At 37.1% G+C, this 19773-nt stretch overlaps 2 protein-coding genes across 5 annotated transcripts in view; both read right to left on the bottom strand.

Moving 5' to 3' along the window:
- The window catches only part of LOC121253467 (eIF-2-alpha kinase GCN2), a 59504-nt gene extending 55005 nt beyond the window's left edge, over positions 1–4499 (bottom strand). For 2 of the 4 annotated variants that reach the window (XM_041153481.1, XM_041153487.1), the window contains exon 1: positions 3836–4432. In XM_041153481.1, coding sequence (XP_041009415.1) covers positions 3836–3972 — 137 coding nt within the window. In that variant the 5' untranslated portion in view covers positions 3973–4432. Of the gene's footprint in view, positions 1–3835 lie in introns of all 4 variants that reach the window. The other 2 variants (XM_041153483.1, XR_005938405.1) reach the window with 2 other exon arrangements.
- Positions 4500–4808: 309 nt separating this feature from the next.
- On the bottom strand, positions 4809–19483 carry LOC121246378 (TLC domain-containing protein At5g14285-like). Its single transcript, XM_041144519.1, has 2 exons — positions 19251–19483; positions 4809–5428 (listed from the first exon to the last, which is right to left on the bottom strand). Exons 1-2 carry the CDS (start codon positions 19481–19483, stop codon positions 4849–4851), a joined length of 813 nt encoding a protein of 270 aa, XP_041000453.1. The 3' UTR covers positions 4809–4848.
- Positions 19484–19773: the final 290 nt, after the last annotated feature.

The following is a 19773-nucleotide window of genomic DNA, read 5'->3' as shown; positions in this document are numbered from 1 at the left end:
AGGCGGCTTTCTCTATGGTTTTTTTGTAGGGAATGCTCATTATGGTTCTGTGGATATTTCTCACCTGCTTTTTGCTAATGATATTCTTATCTTCTGTGGCGCAAATTTTGGGCATATCTGATCTTTGAGGGCTCTACTCCTTAGTTGAAGTTGTCTCAGGCTTGAGAGTTAATATCTCAAAGTCTGAATTGGTGCCGGTGGGGTTGTCCCTGACGTGGAGAATTTAGCCTCTCTATTGGGATGTAAGGTATCATCTTTACCCTTGAAGTATCTTGGCTTAGTATTGTGTGCTCCCTTTAAATCAAAGAGGATTTGGAATGGCATGGTTGAAAAGGTTGAGCTCAGATTGGCTTCTTGGATGAAATTGTACTTGTATAAAGGTGGTAAGCTTACTTTGATTAAAAATACTCTTTCTAACTTATCCACCTATTTTCTATTCTTGCTCCCGCTCCCCACAAAAGCTACAACGAGACTACTTGTGGAGTGGATTAGGGGAAGAGTTTAAATTTCAATTGGTTAATTGGTCACTTGTACGTACCCCAATTTCTGGGGGTGGTCTGAGGATTCATAACTTGATGAAATTCAACTAAACCTTGTTGGGTAAATGGTTGTGGAGATACCAAAACGAAGGGGGGCCCTATGGAAATCTGTTATAGATTCACAATTTGGGGATGATGGTGTTCAAATGAGGTATGTGGCACATATGGAGTGGGTTTGTGGAAATACATTAGGAGACACTGGGAGATCTTCCGAAGACATGAACATATTGTGGTGGGTGACGGCTCTCGTGTCAGATTTTGGTATAAAAAATGGTGGGGTGAACGTAGCCTCCAAGACACCTTCCCTGGCATTTTTGAGATTGCGCGAGAAAAGGATGCAGCGATAGCCGATCTCTTGGTCTTTTCTAGTGGCTCCCCTCAATAAAATGTAGAATTCATTAAGACAGCCCAAGACTAGGAGATGGAAGACCATCATAGAGTTCTATGAGGCATTGTATTCCGTAAGCATGACAGAGGGTACTATAGATAAGATGAGCTAGAGCCCTTCCAATATAGGTAAATTTACGATTAGATCGTTTTACCAAGTTCTAACAAGCCCTGGAAGAGTATATGGCAAACGAACACTCCTTCAAAAGCAGCTTTTTTCGTATGGACAGCATCTCTGGATAAAATCCTCACCACAAATAATTTAAGGAAACGTCAGGCAATGGTGTTGGACTAGTGTTGTATGTGTAAGAAGAATGGTGAATCAATAGATCATTTGTTTTTACACTGCAATGTGGCCAGGACTATGTGGGATGATTTTTTTCTTGAGAATTGGATTATTATGGGTCATGCCTCTTAGACTGGTGGATTTCTTTGCAAGCTGGAGAGGCTTCCTAGGCAACTCACGAGTGGCAATGATCTGGAGAATGGTTCTCATATGTATGTGTTGGTGCATTTGGCGGGAGAGAAATGATAAAAGCTTCGAAGACCACGAGAGAACAATGGATGAGCTTAAATTTTTCTTTTTTAAAACTTTGTTCTTATGGGTAGGGGCTATTTCTTGTAATGGGCTAAATGTCCGTGATCTTCTACTTTCGATTGTAAAATAGGTTATTCACATGTATATTCCATGTGTACTTGGGCTTTGCCCGCTTCTATGAATAAAACTTCTTGGTTACCTATCAAAAAAGTATCCGACTTGCTAGGAACTCAACTACCCATTTTGGCACCACTCAATCTAGTCCAACTCTAGCGAAGAAATCGTAGCATAGGATCATGGCAACCTCGCAATGAAGAAGTAAATGATTCATCGACTTCAAGACAGATTAATATTTGATTGCTTGTGTTAGCGTGTAAGTCGATACCTACAATTGTTGAGCTTTTTTGGTCATTGCCTTTTTGGCATATTTTGATTGAACCATGTACTTTAATTTGATTATGGCTCTAAAATATCATAGATGTGTATATCTACTAAAGCACAAGAGAATTGTTATGTTTAAGGCCTTGTTTGGGTAACAATGTATTCTCAGATATTCTTAAAACTTCTCATAATTTCCTTCCCAAACATCACTCAAATACATAACATTTTTCAATTTCAAATTTTCAACTTTTTCATCTAATCATTACCTTATCATTATCCAAACACAAAACCCAATACTACTTTTTTTTTTAGAAGTAAAAACCCAATACTATTTTCCAAAACTTCCAAACAAAACGCAAAAAAAAAAAAAAAAATTATATTCAAATAATTTTTTAATTTTATAATATTTTTATTCAATTTTTTCTCTCTTCTTTCTCAAAACCCAATAAAACATATCAACTCAAACCATTTCACTATTATTCACAAACCATTTCACTACTACTTACAGCATTCTGAGATAATATAAGTGTCCAAACGAGCCCTAAGTTTTATGCTATTAGTTTATTACTTGATTTTCATGTTCCATAATACTCTAATAAATTGTGCTAATAGGCTAACTATTTACCATCTAGCTTTATATATCTTTTTTAGCATATTTTATGGATTTTTTGTTATCATACATCATCTTTAAAACTATGCATTTTACTTCAATCAAGCACGCACTTGAGCTTTGCGCTTTGTGCCTAGGCTCTATCCAGTGTTTGCGCTCAAGTGCGCCTCTTCCACCAATAGTGACCTTAGTCCATGCAACACCACACTAACCAACATCAGACTGCTCGAATAGGTATATGCTAATACTTTAGACATCTTGGCAACTTGTGCATCTATATAATGAAATATGTACTTATAATACTTGAAAGTTCTCTTACCTACAACAAAGCCATCTTCCAATGATTTGGCATGATGACAAATATCTAAGAGTGCAGTTGCTTTTATCTCATACACACAGAGTCTCATGTTCTTAACACAAACCATCCCTGAAGACTACGTAAAATATATCATGATCAAAAGGTTAGTCGCTGACTGGCTATAGGACGAATGCTTCCCTGGCCGATATGGCAACCAGGAAGGTTGACATAAGGCAAAGAGAAAAGCTGCTAAGGCCCATTTCAAAAAATAATCTTAATTCAAGCAAATAAGAGACCACAAGAACTATATTAAGAGTAAAGTCGAAACAGAAACTGCAAAGAAACTGGTCATTCCAATGTGAAAATGCAGTCTGAAATCCATGCATAATAGTTAAAGTATTAGGGTAATTTAATTCAAACAGAACCCCTAGGGGTTGGCTCAAGTAAAAAAGGCCTTGGCCCCTCCCCCAGGTCTAAGATTCAAATCTCCTTGGGTGCAAACAATCTCTAGGGGTCATTGGACTGGGGGATTTTCCCTTTGAATTACCCGAGGTGCACTTGCAGGAAACTCCTTGCCGAGGGCCGTGCACCCCCTTGATTAGTCGAGACATTGTTCTTGGACACCCAGTGCCAATCAAAAAAATAATAATTCAAACAGACCCATTTCATACTGGAAACATTGGGTTCATTTTGCAAAGTTATGACAACCCTGGGGCTATACATTGATTTTTGGTTTCTGCTCTTGATACTTTGGCCATGGTCCTAATCTGCAAATTCGTGTTTCACAGCCAAATCACCCCAGCCCAAATCCAAGTTTGAAAGAATTGCAAAACTATTGGTTTATTCTAAGCAATCAGAGAGTTATTAATATTGGTTCTTTATACCAAATTCCTAAATTATATATCCAGTTTTTCAGCTAAGCAAAACAAATCCCTTCAAGGTGATTATAATTCTTTTCCCCAAATTCAGCCAAAACTCATCTAGATTTTAAGATACAGCTATTGAGATGTATCATGAACCTAGGGTAGCAAATACCAAAAACACCAAGCAATAAAGACACTTGGAGACCGAGAATCACTTACAAGGCAGTAATCTCCTCGGAGAGAAGCTCATTATCATCGCCACCAAGATGAGATGTATTATCTTTCAATGGGGTCCTACCCTTGCTCCTCCTCCCACTCCCTCCTCCTCGCTTCTTCTTCTTCGAACTATGCCCCATTCTCACAAACAACGGCCAAATGTTTTTTGATAGACAAGAAAACAACCGCCAACTAACTTACTTTTTCCCCTAACATTCAGAAACCAAGGCCCAATTTATAGTCAGAGTTCAATTGCTTAACGGGAATTCAAGACCAAGATCTAAGGAAAAATGGCTCAAAATCAAAAAACATTAATAGGAACACATGGGTTTTGAAAAAAAAAAACCCAGAAAGGATTGGATGGAATCCTGAAAGGTTAGTGGGAATGAAAGCAGGTTCGGGTATTTTTTTTTTTTTTTTTTTTTTTCAGGATCTGCAAGTTTGAAAGCTATCTGGAATAAGTGGATGAATAGCAATTTGAAAAGTTGAGAATAACAAAGTAATAAGAGATTGGGTGAAAATGTTTACCCAAGAAGGGTGAAGTGAAAGTCAGAAGGAAAGATGGTGGCGCTGCAACATTGATTTTGAACAGAACGATGCTATTTTATGTTAGCAGACTAGCAGTGGCGTGGCTCATTTTAAATGGATACGCGAGCAATACAATGGCGATGGCGTGGCGTTTCTCTTTTTTTTCTTTTTTTTTTTTCTTTTTTAAGAAAATGATGTGGCGTCTCTGATGTGAGAACGACACTATCCTTTTTTTTAACAGCTCTTCTACATACAGTCGAGAGACGTAAGCGTAGGGGAGTCGTCCTGCCACACATCAGCCTATCAGTTAAAAAAAAATGAAAATAGAAAGGCAGAGCTACATTCAGAGCTCTTCTCTTTGAAGGGAGGGGTCTCTCATCTTCGTGGGTTGAAATGTTTTTCGTGGGTTATTATTGTCTTCGTGGGGTCTCTCGTCTTCCACTATGGCTGCAAATCATCGAGCAAGGCAAGAACAGTGTTTGTCTTCTTCACTGCCTTGGGCGACATAGCATTGCTCTTACTGCTATATATACATCTATGTATCTAATTTTCTTGTCTAGTTTTCCCATTCTTTCCCTGTAAAACTCAGCCCAAAGATTCAAAACCCACAGTATACTAACAGAAATATCAATAAGAATTACAACAATCCAAGAAACCCACACTCGCTTTGGGATCACACTCTTAGCTGCCCCACTCGCATAGAACGCAAACATTTTGTACACAAAATACGGTACCACGAGACCCCTGATAATCGAATACACTGTGTAAAAGGGGGCAGACAAGGGATCGTATAGTTTCGCAGCAAATATGGCATCGTTCTTTCGAGCAATCGCAAGCGTCCAAGTGTTCTGGCACACGCTGGTGATCTCAGCAAGGATAAGGAGCACCAGTATGGCATAGGCGCCATGAGAGACCAAGTACCGACTCGTGAGGAAGATGAAGAGCGTCACCAAGTGGTTGGCTATAAAGAGGAGGTCTCTGGGGTTGAAGACGATGAAATGGAGAAGGTCCATTAAGAAGTACGCGATGCTGTAGTCGAGGACTCTGGGGTTCTTTGGGCTTATGGTGCTCGGTGTTCAGAGATGCAAAATAGGGATTCTTTTGAAGATGAAGGGAGGGGAAGAAAACGTACCATTTTCCATTTGACTGAAACGATGTCGTCTCATTTTCCACATAGACACCGACTCCCCCGCGCTTACGCCCCCGACTGCATATAGCTTTTTTCTTTTTTTAATAGGTTCGTGCCGTCGCCGTGCAGTCGGCTGACGTAGCAGCTGTTATTTAAAAAACAATTTTGCTAGGTACAGTTGTCAGTTACAGTCGCTGCAGAGTCGGCTGACGTGGATATTATAAAAAAAATCACAAAATGCAAAACAGAAGAAAACTCTATTTTCTTTCGGATTCTCGCTTTGCTTTGATGGTCTGGTTAGTCGTCTTCGACTTCGTAGTGTTGTTCCTCAGATCGTAAACTTGCTCTTTGTTGTGGTCTTCGGCTTCTTGCATTATGGTCTTCAAGTCGATCTGTGCTCACCCAATTGCATGGGTCATCTTCCTCGTGTGGGTCTTCAGCTTCAAATCAGCAAGACGCCAAGCACGACAGCTTTGACTCTCTCTCGAAAGCTCCAGGATTTACACACTTACGACTGATAGGAGAGGTTGGTGTCCAGAATTTACACATGGATCTGTGCTCACCCATTTGTGTGGATCATCTTCAAATCTTCAAGTGTGGGTCTTCGGCTTTGTAAGTGCAGACTTCCATGAAAGTTCCAAATCAATAAAGGGGTATTTGTTCATTGTAGATACCCAGTAAAAAATTGAAGAAATACCCAATAAAGGGTATTTGGTCTTCTCCTTCTTGTCGGCTATAGTCGTGCGAAATACCCAGTAAAAAATTGAAGAAACTGTAGATTGGTAAAGCACATTTTTTTACTTGCTTTTGTTTCATGATTTCTTGGGAGTTGTTGCTTTAGGAACAATGTTAACAAAATCTGTTAGTAGGAACAATATTGCACATTGGTTGAGTTTATTGGTGATGAATGAAATTCATGCTTCTGTGTAAAAAGAAAAAAAGAAAAGAACACCCCAAAATATTGCAAGTTTCTCAAAACTCACATTCCATTTCTTTTTAGGATGATTGTGAATGGAAATACATGCTGAAGTTCTTTCGAGGCCATCTTGTTTGCCATATCCACTCTAACGTGGAGCTGTAGGAATGAATGAAGTCTACTAATTAGTTATTATAGTATGAAAATTTGTTATGGGTTTCAATATATTGTCTTGTAACATCTTATGTTAAAGTATACTCCAAAATCTACAAAGAAGTTAGTCGAAATTAAGCTATAATTCACATAATCATAGTTCGGATGGAGTTAACTATTGGAAGTAAAGGAGTGTTAATTTTTCGACTTAAGTAAAAAGATCTGAAAATAGAGAATTAAGGACCAGAAACTTCTTTCGGTAGAAATGCCTCATTGAGTCATTATGTTTAAACAATTGAACATAAGCCAGTCTTTCAACTGGAAATTGGTGGGGTAGGAGCTAAATTCACAAGCCGAAAACAAAACACAAACATCCAGGGTACAGTCAATGTACAAAGGAGAGAAATAATGAGGGTGGCATTAATTAATCGATCAATTAATCAATTAATTAATGGATGCTATTCAAACACCTCTATGCAGTTGTTTGCAAACAAATACTTGAAAGCCAAGGAGAGCCACCATCTTTTTATGCATGTAGGTACCCCTTCCCTTCACCTTCCCTTCAAGGTAAGAAACCACTAATGCTTATTAATGGTAGTACTTCTTTAGGAAAGTATTACAAATGCTTATTAATGTTGCAGTTATTATGTCATTTTAGTAATACAACTAAACTTAAATATTCTTGCACAAATTTTGTTTCACTTGGGCATACATACCTAAAGACAAAATCATGAAAATGCAGGAATTTAAGAGTACTGATGGGAGTCTCTTCAAGGGACTAATTCTAAAAAGGTCTCAATCATGTTACTGGTTTTAGTTATTCCACTACTTCAAAACTGCTCTAAAGTATATATTCCCTAGAAAGAGCTGCATGCAAGCACAATATATTCTATTTAAGTTTAGAAACAACACTAGAACTCGTTCTTCCTCTTAGAAGCTTCAAAATTCAGATTTCAAATATTATACTCATACTTCATACTTCATTTCTTTGGGCTAGCATGTTTATAATATTATATTCTTCTCAAAGATCACTGACCTTGGATATTGAACAACGTGTACAAGGCATTGGATCACGCCCAATGCAATGATATGATTGAATTTTAATTTCTGCAAATTTTTGTTTGAAACTTTATGGATGTAGATTTTTTTTTGGAGGGGGGGCAGTTGGTTTGAACACCCAACCCAATCATGGACTCAATATATGGCATGATGCCATAATAAGTATGTGCTAAAAATCGTCTATTAGAGATGAATTCTCATTAAATATTCTTATTTTAACTGTAGGAGTATTGTCTATAGAGGTTGTGCTACTTAGGACATGTTGAAGCTGCAATGGAAAGTAGACACACTTTGAGCAAATGCATTTATATTTAATTGTATATGTAATTTAGCTTCATTCCCAAACAGGCCAAAATAGAAGTGGGAAAAGGAGTTATTCCCATGTACTGTTAATTAGTCTCTCTTATTATAGTTTGTGCCGTTTGGCACTAAGATAAAATGTTAAGAGTCTTGTGGTTTTGTATGGTCAAAACAGATAGGTACATTTATTTATGCTGGAGTTAGTCCCCAGGTTTTGTCTCCATTTTTTTTTTCTTGAATCAAACCTTCGAGTGGTACTCTTATCATTCAGTTGGAATACAGGTTTTAAGTAATGAAAATGTCATTTTTTAGTTTTGGTATTTTAGTTGAATGCTTGGTGATTGCAATAGGGATAATTGCAGGACACGGGTCCCATTTCAATTGCAGGTGTGCTTATATAAAAAAAAATGCTTGGTCCCATTTCAATCTGCAGGTGTCTTTTCTATTGTTCATTTTCTCCCACTACAAAAACCAACAACCACCATTACAGGTTCACTACCAATGTACCGTTATTGATTTGCACTCCCAGTACACCTTTATAATCATAAGACCTGTAGCTTGAACTAAACCCAAAAACACACACAGGCACTTGCATTTCCTCAAACAAACAGAAGTTTATATATATATATTTATATATATATATATATATATTTATATATATATATATTTATATATTTAAACTTGCAAATATAGAAACTATTAAAAATGCAAACCCTACCTCAATAGTTTGAGTGTCCAATACATGAATTACATTCATTACATGTTAGCTGCTATATAATCTTGGAAATGAGTATTACAGGAGTTACACTGCAAACGTATAACTAGGATAGTTTAGATAATACATTGTAGATCATCAGCTGTAAACAAACGTCTACGTGAGCTCCTGCTATAAATGTCTTCAGAATCAAGTGAAGGTTTAATCTTCTACACTTGTACTCAATGCCGGCTTGCCAAGTTTCTGCTTTTAAGCACAAGATGACAGTCATCAAGAACTGAATTATATTAATAAACATCAAGCAGATTATGAAATATGGAACTAAAACTTTATATCATGTATTCATGCCAATTTTTTTCTTCCAGCAAAAAAAATTTCATAATTCTTATTATACATTACATAATAAGAATTTAATTTCAAATTGATCCATTCAAAACATTAACGAATGAGAGTAATTGCTTTTTCTTTTTCCTTTTTTGATAATTGATTATAAATAATAATAAACAACAACATCCACCTCAATTTGAAGTACATCCAGGAACTTTCTTCATATATATTTTGATAACAACACTGCACATAAACCCCTGGGTTTTCAGTATCCAGGTCAAAGAGATGCTCTGCAACATATTCACCCAGTTCAACATGCCATGAATAGAACAATCTTCAAGAAAAGAACCTCAAATGGTCCCATTTCCATATTCTTATGGCCTCTACTTCATCAAACATCCCAGCTTGGCCAAGAAGATCTAATAGTTCATGTTTAATTTGGTGAAATATTAAAATGATGGATCATTAAACTAAGATATTGGCGTAAAATTTCTAGCAACCCAACTTGGGTACAAACAAATAATAAACCCACAAATGTGATATCAACTGTTGATTACTAACAAAAAAAATCTTAATCGGGAGGAAGAAACATTAACTTAGCTGATAATCTTTAGTAGAGTTCATAATATTGAAAGAATAGTAGTAACTATTCGCCACCATAGAATGAGACACTGAAAACATACCAATGGAGCTGAAATCTTCCAATTAATCTCCAAAGAAAATTAAGGAAGTGACAGATCCAATGTCAAAGGGGAATGCCTCACGGATTATACGGCTCAAGTGGGAAAAGTGGACTCAAAAGGAAAACCTTAGAAAGAACTGTGCGTGATGATTTCGTGCGACTATGACTCGACACGCTTCCATGATTGTTTCACTGAGGAAGGCGATCTCAAGGGCCACACTAACATATAGTTTAACCAAAAACAAAAATAAAACAAAAAAAAATTAAATTTAAATTACTAGTGTAAGAAACCCATCGATTACCAGAGTCCTTGATCACCTTATTCTAGGGTTAACGATGACCACAAAGGAGGGAGGGAGGCGCTTCGAGGGAGGGAAATGGAAACACATAGGGAGGGGAGGTGGGGACTTCGGCTTCGAGAGAGGAAAGAAAAGCAGAAAGGGAGGGAAATGAAAATTGCTCAAAACGATGCGTTTCTTTATTTTGCCACATCACTCGCGCTTACACCAGTCGACTAACTCTAGAGTTTTTCTTTAAAAAAAAAAAGAAAAAACAGAGTGCAGTGCATTTCAGATTCCCGCTTCACTTATTCACTTCTCTCACCTTCTTCCTTGATTTGGTGATTTGTGCTTCTCTTCGGCCAGAAACTTTCTTCGGCGATTTTCTTTGAATGCTACTTGAAAATGAAGACGATTTGAGTGCATTTTCTTGTCTTCGGCGATTAGCTTCTCATCTTGCTCTGGTTTTCTTCTTGCCAAAAACTGATTGCGATTTGAGTGCATTTTGGAACTTCTCTTGCGTTGGTGCTTCTCATCTTAAGTTGGTGCTATGGTTTTCTTTAGAGATTTGTGGTCTTCGGCTCAGCAACTTGAACTTGTGTGGATCTATGAACTGGTGTGGTCTTTGGCCTGGCAACTTGAGCTGGTGTGGATTTGTAAACTCGAGCTCATTTGTTTTGAAGTGAATTTGTGCTCGAGCTCATTTCGTGTGAGTGATTTCTTCATTTTCCGTGTAGCTTCTTAGTAATTTTACTATGGTAAGGACCATTTTTTTTACTTGCTCATGTTTTATGATTTCTTGGGAGTTATTGTTTTAGGAACAATGTTAAGAAAATATGTTGGTAGGAACTTCAATGTGGCACATTGGTTGAGTTTATTAAGGAGGAAATGCATATGTTTGGGATTATCAGCTTCTTCATAATACATGTGTAGATCTTGATTGATAAATACACTCTAAAGAACGTCGACAATTTATATAGAAACATATAAGGAAATGGGAATCCCTAATTAACGAGGGCTAGCAAAGCAAATCATATAGAACTTTGAACTTGTTGGCCAGTTTCAAGAATCTGTCAACATAGAGCAAGCCCCAATCACACTAGCAAATGTAGAGGAAAAATTCAATGTAGAGATATTAGGCCAAAAGCTCAACAGTTGCATTTTCATATAAATCTCAAGCGACCTACTAGCATATTCAATCAATTTGCTGTAATTAGAAATCAAAAGATGGAAGAGAATAAATGGTATCTCTAGGACCAATTGTTATTATCTAGTATATTTCCTGTAAAAGTAATAGGAAAGAAACAAATTATAAATGAAATATATTTAAAAACAATGCAATATTGGCATAGGAGTTCTGCAGTCAATTTGAAAATTTGTGTTTTACTGCTTGCAAGTGGAAGAAGTAACCATTCGACTAATAATATTTGGATGTTGTTGATCATCAACAGCTTGTTCGAGACAGCTTAGTTTTTTACAGTAGTGGAACCCGATACTAGGAAACAGTGATTGGAAGCCAAGAAAGTTTAATAATTGTAAACTTTTCTCATTTTAATTGTAATAGTTACATTAGATTAACACTTTATATTAATCCGTACAGATGCAATTTAGGTTGGATGAATTACAATCGGTGCAACATGGATTGGATTTGTCACAATCGGAAAAATGATATGGGCAAATGCATTCATGATGATATTGTGAAATTATTAACTGTTATTATAGTTTGTGCCGTTTGGCATTAAGATAAGATGTTAAGAGTCATGTGGTTTTGTATGGTCAAAACAAATATGTACAATTTATTTATGCTAGAAATCTAATTCTGGAATGGAATGTGCAATATAACTTAATGGAATGTGCAATATAACTTTCTACTTTATGCTATAAATCTAATTCTGGAAAGCAATGTGCAATATAACATTTATTTATGCTATAAATCTCAATCTGGAAAGGAATGCACAAAACCACTACATCCATTGATTATAATACAGCTATTTTACAACCAATTTAGTGTTTGTCATGCCACAAGCATAAGAGGCAAAATGCAACAAAAAAAGTCATCAACTATTACATTGCACTCACTAAATAGTCAAAGCTATAACATAAAACCACTACTATGTCACTAAGTAACAACAAATAACAACTACAAAAGCCGAATACGCTCGGAGAAGCATGCGTGAACATCTTATTCCATCTTCTTACTCAAGAAGCATCTTTGTCTTCTTCAGAAACTCTTCATCTCTACCATCTTGCACCATCTCTCTCTTCTCAATTTCATCCGCCCTCTTACGGAACTCAATCTCCCTCTTCTCGATATCGTGGAGTCTCTTTTCGACCTCTTCCTCCTTCCTTAATAGTTCGTTTTGTCTTTCTTGTGGATCCAACTCTGTGTATTGATCACTATCTGCCCACTTGAAATACTTTCAGTATGGTAATCCCTAATATTTGCAAACATATATAAATGTTGGTACGTAATATTAATCAATTTATTTTAAAGTTACATTACAAGTCATGTAGTTAGTTACCTTTGTGTTGTACTTTGGACACCCTAAGAATGATCGTCTTGAATTTATTGTAGTATTTGAGTATCTCAATGTAGCTTAAAGCTCACAGAAGCAGAATGGTTGATCCAAAGTACGTATATCGGAAGATGAAGAAGACATAATTGATGACAACATTCTAACATGAACCAAAAGCACAATGTAACGGCACACATATGAAAAGACATATTCAAGAAAATATCATTTGCATGAAAGGGTGTTAATATATTGATATAAACGACTTTTTTAAGATCTTGCAATTAGATAATGTAGGCCATAGGGAATAAGTTAAGGCAGATGCATGGGAGGAGAGGGACATCTCTGGACTTGTTAATTAATTAGCCATATACATCGATGTTTTTTGTTTTTTTTTTTAAATGTGGTATTGTAAGTCAGTGGAACCCAAAAAGAAAACTATGCTAATTTTCAAAAGGCAAATCTACTTAGAGGAGATACACTTTTTTAAGACCTTGCAAAGGCATCAATTAGATAGTGTAGGCCATAGGGAATAAGTTAAGGCAGATGCATGGGAGGAGAGAGACATCTCTGGACTTGTTAATTAATTAGCCATATGCTTCGATTTTTTTTTTAACATGGTACTGGAAGTCAGTGGAACCAAAAAGAAAACTATGCTAATTTTGAAAAGGCAAATCTGCTTAGAGGATCAAAATCATACTCTAACACCAAAATCTTGCCCCAATCTAATTCTTTGCATGAGATTCTCTCATCACTTTTGCAACCAACTTTAAAGTTATTACCATAATTCTTAATAATTAATCTCTTCCTTTGTTTCAATGTTTGGCATGCCTCTAAACTAAAGTGAGAGAGAGAGAGAGAGAGAGTCTTGTTAAACAATGGAAAATAAGATTAAAACACCTTATTTGGATGCAGCTGTCAAGACTCCATTATGATTCATTGGTTGCTTTCAATTTAAGTGACTTTGCAAGTTGCTATCTTCTCGTTTTATATAAACATAAAACTTACCAAATTAAGTCAAGTCAATACACTATTTAATATCTATGGAGAGTAGATAAATAAATTGGATAATATCAAACACGAAACCTATGATCAATGACTACATTGACTAGAACCTTTTTCTTTTCAAAAGAATGAAATATTAATCAACAAACATCAACAGAGAAACATTCTGAATTCTACAAAGAAATCACCTCCACAGAACATTCAACTAAATTTAAGATCTAAGCACTTGATCCAACACAAAATAAGTCCTAAAATCCTAAGAAAATCAGAACAATGATGTGTAGCAAAGCTCATGAATAAAACAAAAGAGAAAATCAAAACAATCCACAGAGAAACATTCTGAATTCTATAGAGAAACCTCCTCAACAGGATGTTCAGCTAAATTTAATATCTAAGCACTTGATCCAACACAAAATAAGTCCTATAATCCTAAGAAAATCAGAACCTTAGCTTTCATGAAAAATGATATTGAAAAGTAACACAAACCCACCAACCGAGTCCCATGTTTCCAAGGAATCAGACACTAAATCCAGAGCTAATCTTCGGTGACAATGCATATGCAATATTAATATATAAAACTATATAAGTCCTGAAATTCAAAAAAAAAAATATTGCAAGAGTTTGAAGAAATTGCTTGCCTTCAGGATAACTGAGAAGGGGGCTAGGGTTAGGGCTAACTGGTTTCGAGATGAATGGAATTAGGGCGGGCTATGTAGGGTTTGAGATAGGGAAACTGAGGAAGACGACGTAACACTATGGCTGAAGACGAAGCCGGCAATTTGTGGTCTTAGACTTCCATCAGTCAGCTGAGGAAGGGAGGGCGGCGGGTTCGAGGGGAGGGATGTGCCGTCGAGGTTTCTTCGATGCTTCTAGGGGATGGACTTGTGGTCTTCACCGAGATGGCTTTGTGGAAGGATCGAGAGAGGGAGTTCTTGACGAAGAGAGGAAACGTAAAAGAGGGAGGGACTGAAGAAATTGCTGAGGGAGGGAATGAAATGAAAAAAAAAAATTGAGGGGAGTGAAATGGTTCGTTTCCATTTTGCCACATTAGCAGCCGCTTAAGCGGCGTCTACCCGGGTTGACTGAATGTAGAATTTTTCTTTTTTTAATTGGTAACGACACTATTTGATAGGACCAATGTCGTGGCTTATTTTATCTTGCCATTTATTTAAATGAAAATTTATCTAAAATATGTGTAGGTGGAGTGATATCTATCTATCTAACTATCTATCTATACATTTTTGGAAAAAAAAAAAAAAAAAAGACAATAGACCATTTTATTCAAGATATACTGAGCTACAAATCATAACTACACTTTTCAACCATAACAATATCATGCAGTGTCATTGGATAGTCTTCTATCCATATTCTTTGTTCAGCCTCCCTAATTGCCATTTTTGCTGGTAGAGCGGTAATCGAGCCAGTCTTTAGATTGTTGAGTTCAGTTCGACTAAAACAATTTAAGTTCGAGCTCGAGTTTGAACTCAAGATTTTCTTTCTAATCTTTGTTCGAACTTTACTCAATAAGCTAAGTTTTCAGCTCGAGCTCGAGTAAAGTCGAGCCTAGCTGAATTGAGCCAAGCTGGAATTGTTTAATTTTTAGGTTTTAGATAAGATTTAATAATTAAGAAATTAGATAAATAAAAATCTAAATTTAATAGAATGTTTACAACTAACAAATAGACCTATTATTGAATTAAAAAAAATTTATAAATTTATAAATAATTCGTATATAACTAGTTGATATTTATCCATAATAACCATATGTTATATGCCTACATAAATTACTAATGCATATAGATAGTATGATAGTATATATCAATATTTCATATATGATTCCTACATACTAGTATATGAAATTATTAAATCTTACTACTACAAGTCATAAATAGTTATGAGGTATATTCACTATATACGCATAAGTAAATAGGTTACCTACTATATATTTAATTATAAAATGTGTTATGCTTATATTATTAACCAATATATACATATATATACACATTTATCAATGTATGAATGAGTTTTAATCAAGTCGACTCGAGTATAAACAAGCGGGCCTTAACTAGCCTTAACTAAGTTGAATCGAGTTTAGTCAGGTATGTATCATTTACTAATCGAGCAGGAATATGTTCTCACGAGCGAATTTTTTTTCACAAGTTGAGCTCGATTTGAGTTTAATCGAGCAAGTATCAAGTGGATTATCGAACAAACTGATCCATTTATAGCCATATTTGCCAGCTTCTGAGCTGCCCTATTGGCTTCCCTTTTGACATGTTGTAGACCCTAATTTTCACTACTCTTGAGCAGGATGTCCTCGACCAACTATGATGGGCACCAAGATGGACCTAGTCTTAAAGATGTTTTGCAAGTTCTAGATGAGCCAATTACAAGGTCAAGAGACAAGAAGATCAAGGAGACAATGCAAGGATTGATGCAATCCACTTTGGATAAAGCTATCAAGACTCCAACACTCAAGATGGGCTTCAAAGAAGGAGATCCAGTTTTGATCCACTTATATAAGCTATGGAAGATATGAGTTAGAGTTATTGTTTGGACATTGTTTAATTTATTAAAAGAGCTTATTTTATTAGTTATAAGAATTAGTCTAGAATAATGAGACTTGAGGATGTTTGGCTCACATATGTTTTATGTTTTATGAACTAGGGTTTCAAGAGAAGTTTTTAAGAGTAGTTTAGGGATTGTTTTAATTTGCAGCTAGCGTTTCTTTTGGGAAGACCTTGTATTTCGCCCAAGGGTATTTTGGGAAATAATTTTATGTTAATCTAGGGTTTTTGGAGGATTGAGATATGTAAGTTACTGTTGTACTGTAGTTGCGGTACTATTCACTTAGGGACATTTTTGAAAACTAGTGGGAATGAAATCCCTTGAACCCACAATCAATTTGAAAACTCACTCAAGAAAACCCAAATCAAGCCAATGGAAAATTTAGACCCGTTGAGGAACTCATTTCAAGAACCTAGATTATATGAAAATCTAGACCCGTTGAAAAACCTGTCTCAAGAACCTAAATTATAAGGAGGAACGTCACAAAGATTGTGGTTTGCTTTTGATAAGTTCAAAAGTTCATTCAATAACAAGAGGAGATAAACTCAACTCACAATAAATAAATTTATCAAATTTCATAAACTAATTAAAATGAGGCTACAAAGAGTATTTAAACCAAAACCTAATTAAAACCCTAGCCAAAATAAATCTCCATATTCCAAAAATACCCCTAAGTGAATAGTACTGCGGCTACAATACTTGTCTACAGTAACTTACATATCTCAATCCCCTAAAAACCCTAGATTAACATAAAATCCTTTCCCAAAATACTCTTGGACGAAATACAAGGACTTCCTAAAAGAAACCCTAGCTATGAATAAAAACAATTCCTAAACTACTCTTAAAAACTTCCCTTGAAACTCTAGCTCATAAAACATAAAACATATGTGAGCCAAACATCCTCAAGCCTCATTATTCTAGACTAATTTCTATAACTAATAAAATAAGCCCTTTTAATAAATTAAATCCTTGGACGAAGTACAAGGCATTCCTAAAAGAAACCCTAGCTGCAAATAAAAACAATTCCTAAACTATTCTAAAAAACTTCTCTTGAAACTCTAGTTCATAAAATATAAAACATATGTTGGCCAAACATCCTTAAGCCTCATTATTCTAGACTAATTCCTATAACTAATAAAATAAGCTCTTTTAATAAATTAAACAAGGTTCAAACAATAACTCTAGCTCATGACTTCCATAGCTTGTATCAAGTGGATCAAAACTGGATCTCCTTCTCTGAAACCCATCTTGAGTGTTGGAGTCTTGATAGCTGCATCCCAAGTGAATTGCACCAATCATTGCTTTGCCTCCTTAATCTTCTTGGCTCTTGACCTTGTAATTGGCCCATTTGGAACTTGCAAAGGATCTTTAAGACTAAGTCCATCTTTGTGCCCATCAAATTGTCCACAATGACCTCTATTTTTTTCCCTCTCTTCTAACCACCTGAACAACATCCAATGCATAACCTTCAATGGTTGATTTCTGGATTCCCAAGTCTCGACAAAACACCATAGCATTCCATAATGTAATGGTTTCAAGCACTTCTAGTTCTGTTATATAAGGAATGTATGTGTGTATCGCAGCCAAGGCTTCCCCCTCAGAGTCTCTTACCATGATTCCGAATGCCATGAATTTATGCTTGGACTATATAGTTGCATCCTAGTTAAACTTGATGACCTGAGTAGCTAGTTTGATCCATGCTACCCCTGTCATATCATTGTTCAGGACTGTTTGCTCAGTTTGCTCTCCATTTCTAATTGATCGATTGTAATTTATTATTGTCCCTTCAACTGAGTTAACAATTTGTTTTGGGCTAGTGAAGGTCCCTTCAAAGACGAAAGAGTTTCTTTGAAACCATAGCCTCCTCATTGTAATTGCTATTTTGTCCCAAGCCTCCCCTTGGTAATGAATTTGCAATTGGTCCCATAGATCTGAGGAAATTGTTTGAATAATTTGATTTCTTTTGAATGTTGCTTTTGCCTTCTTACTAAACATCATTCGTAAAAGGACAATTTCAAAGGACATGACAAACTGATTTTTCTTCTTATTAACAGATATGATATAAAGAATCCTCTATTATTTTCCTTTAATACAAGTTCTAGATAAAAGTTTGTGGTTGAGAGTTGTTGATGTCATGTTTCACAACCTGAGCAGCTCCACAACAACCAAACTCACTGGACTTACAACTAAGAGGGAGAAGATGGCTCTGGTGCGTCCAGGGTCACTTCGATGCCAAAGTCAGTGAATAATCCTCATTGGATGGGAAAAGCTTAAAAAACTAGAGAGAATGGTAAAAGGGTTCTGAGAGCGTTCCCATGCGAGGGATGACTGTTATTTATACTTGTTCTAGGGACCCGACTGCTGAAGGAGATCATGGTGTGTCAGGTCATACTTGAGTCAAGTCTTTTACCACTTTCTGTCGTGTCGGTGTATCAGGTCACGGCTTAGATTGTCGAAAGAGATCGTGGCGTGTCAGGCCATGCTTGGGTTAGACCTGCTGCCATCGTTCTGTTGTGGCAGGGTGTCAGATCATGGTCATGTCGTCTTGTGGCACCTCTGGTAGCACGTTGTTACGTGCTGGGTTACCTGACACACATCGAGTGTGGTGTGTCTCAGGCCTGGCGTGCCCATGATCGAACACACTCAGTCGGCTGTGTCCATTAGCAATAATCCATGCTATACCTTATGGCAGGGCTTAGTAGGTTACCGAGCCTTGAGATGATCATTGCCTTGTGGTGGGGTTCTGGGTGCTCGAGCGTAGTGTCGAAACCTCTCTGGATCTGTAGTCGTGGTCTCGTTACATGATTTCCCAATTTGGGCTTCTGGCCTACTCTGGGTTTTCGCCTAGGAGGCCTGGGGTCTCCATAGCTTGACCTCTTCAGACCTGGGCCCCTCTCTCGGAGGTGCCCCCCTCATAGTATCCCGCAAATTCCTATCACAGAGATGTGGTGTGATTTCAAAATGGCTCCCAGTAATGGTGTCGCCCGTTAGTCCCTCGATATCACCCGTTCGGCTCCTGTCGACTCGAGCTTCCAAGGCGACTTGTCCCTATTACCCTTTTGTCTTTTGTCATTAATGAGCCATCCATCATTCGAGTTTTCAAGGCCATCCGTTCGTCTCCTGCCAATTTGGATTCTCGAGGCCATTAATGAGTTGTCTGTTCCATCTCTCGTCAGTTGATTGGACGTTCCAACTATCATTCTCTCCACGTCCAGGGGCCTCATTGGTCCGTGCCCCCCACACACCTGAAACGGTGGCTGCCATCCGAGGGGTCGTCTAGGTTGCTAGGATTCGCGTGGCGTTCGCTGGTGTCATCACTATCAGGGTTGCCTCGTTTCCCGCTCTCCCTCCAACTTCCCTCTGCTATATAAAGCTCACTTCTCATTCCTCTTCCTCCATTCTTCCTTCCGTTTCTCTCAGTCTTCCTTCGTGCTCCTACCATTTTTCTCCCTTCGAGTTCCTGCCATTTCTCTTCCATCGCCGTGCCTCATTCACCTTCCCAAGCCTTTTGCTCTACCTTCGTCGTTGTCTCTCTCTTCTTTTGCATACCGCATCCGCCGTTTTCTTCTTGTTACTTCTCATCACTACCATGGTACCCAAGGCTGATTTCGTTACTCCACACTTCACCGAGAAGTGCTAGGTTTCATCAGTCTCTGGCACAGACCTCAAGGCATTTCACGCCAAATACAACATTTTCCCCCTCCTTTGTCTTGGAGATCCCCTAGAGGGCGAGCACTGAGTGAATCCTAACGGCGTGGCATCAAGAGT

This window comes from Juglans microcarpa x Juglans regia, chromosome 1D (genome assembly GCF_004785595.1).
Source record: "Juglans microcarpa x Juglans regia isolate MS1-56 chromosome 1D, Jm3101_v1.0, whole genome shotgun sequence".
NCBI lineage: Eukaryota > Viridiplantae > Streptophyta > Magnoliopsida > Fagales > Juglandaceae > Juglans > Juglans microcarpa x Juglans regia.
The sequence above is the reverse complement of the archived record's forward strand: the minus strand, read 5'-3'. Positions and strand labels throughout refer to the sequence as shown.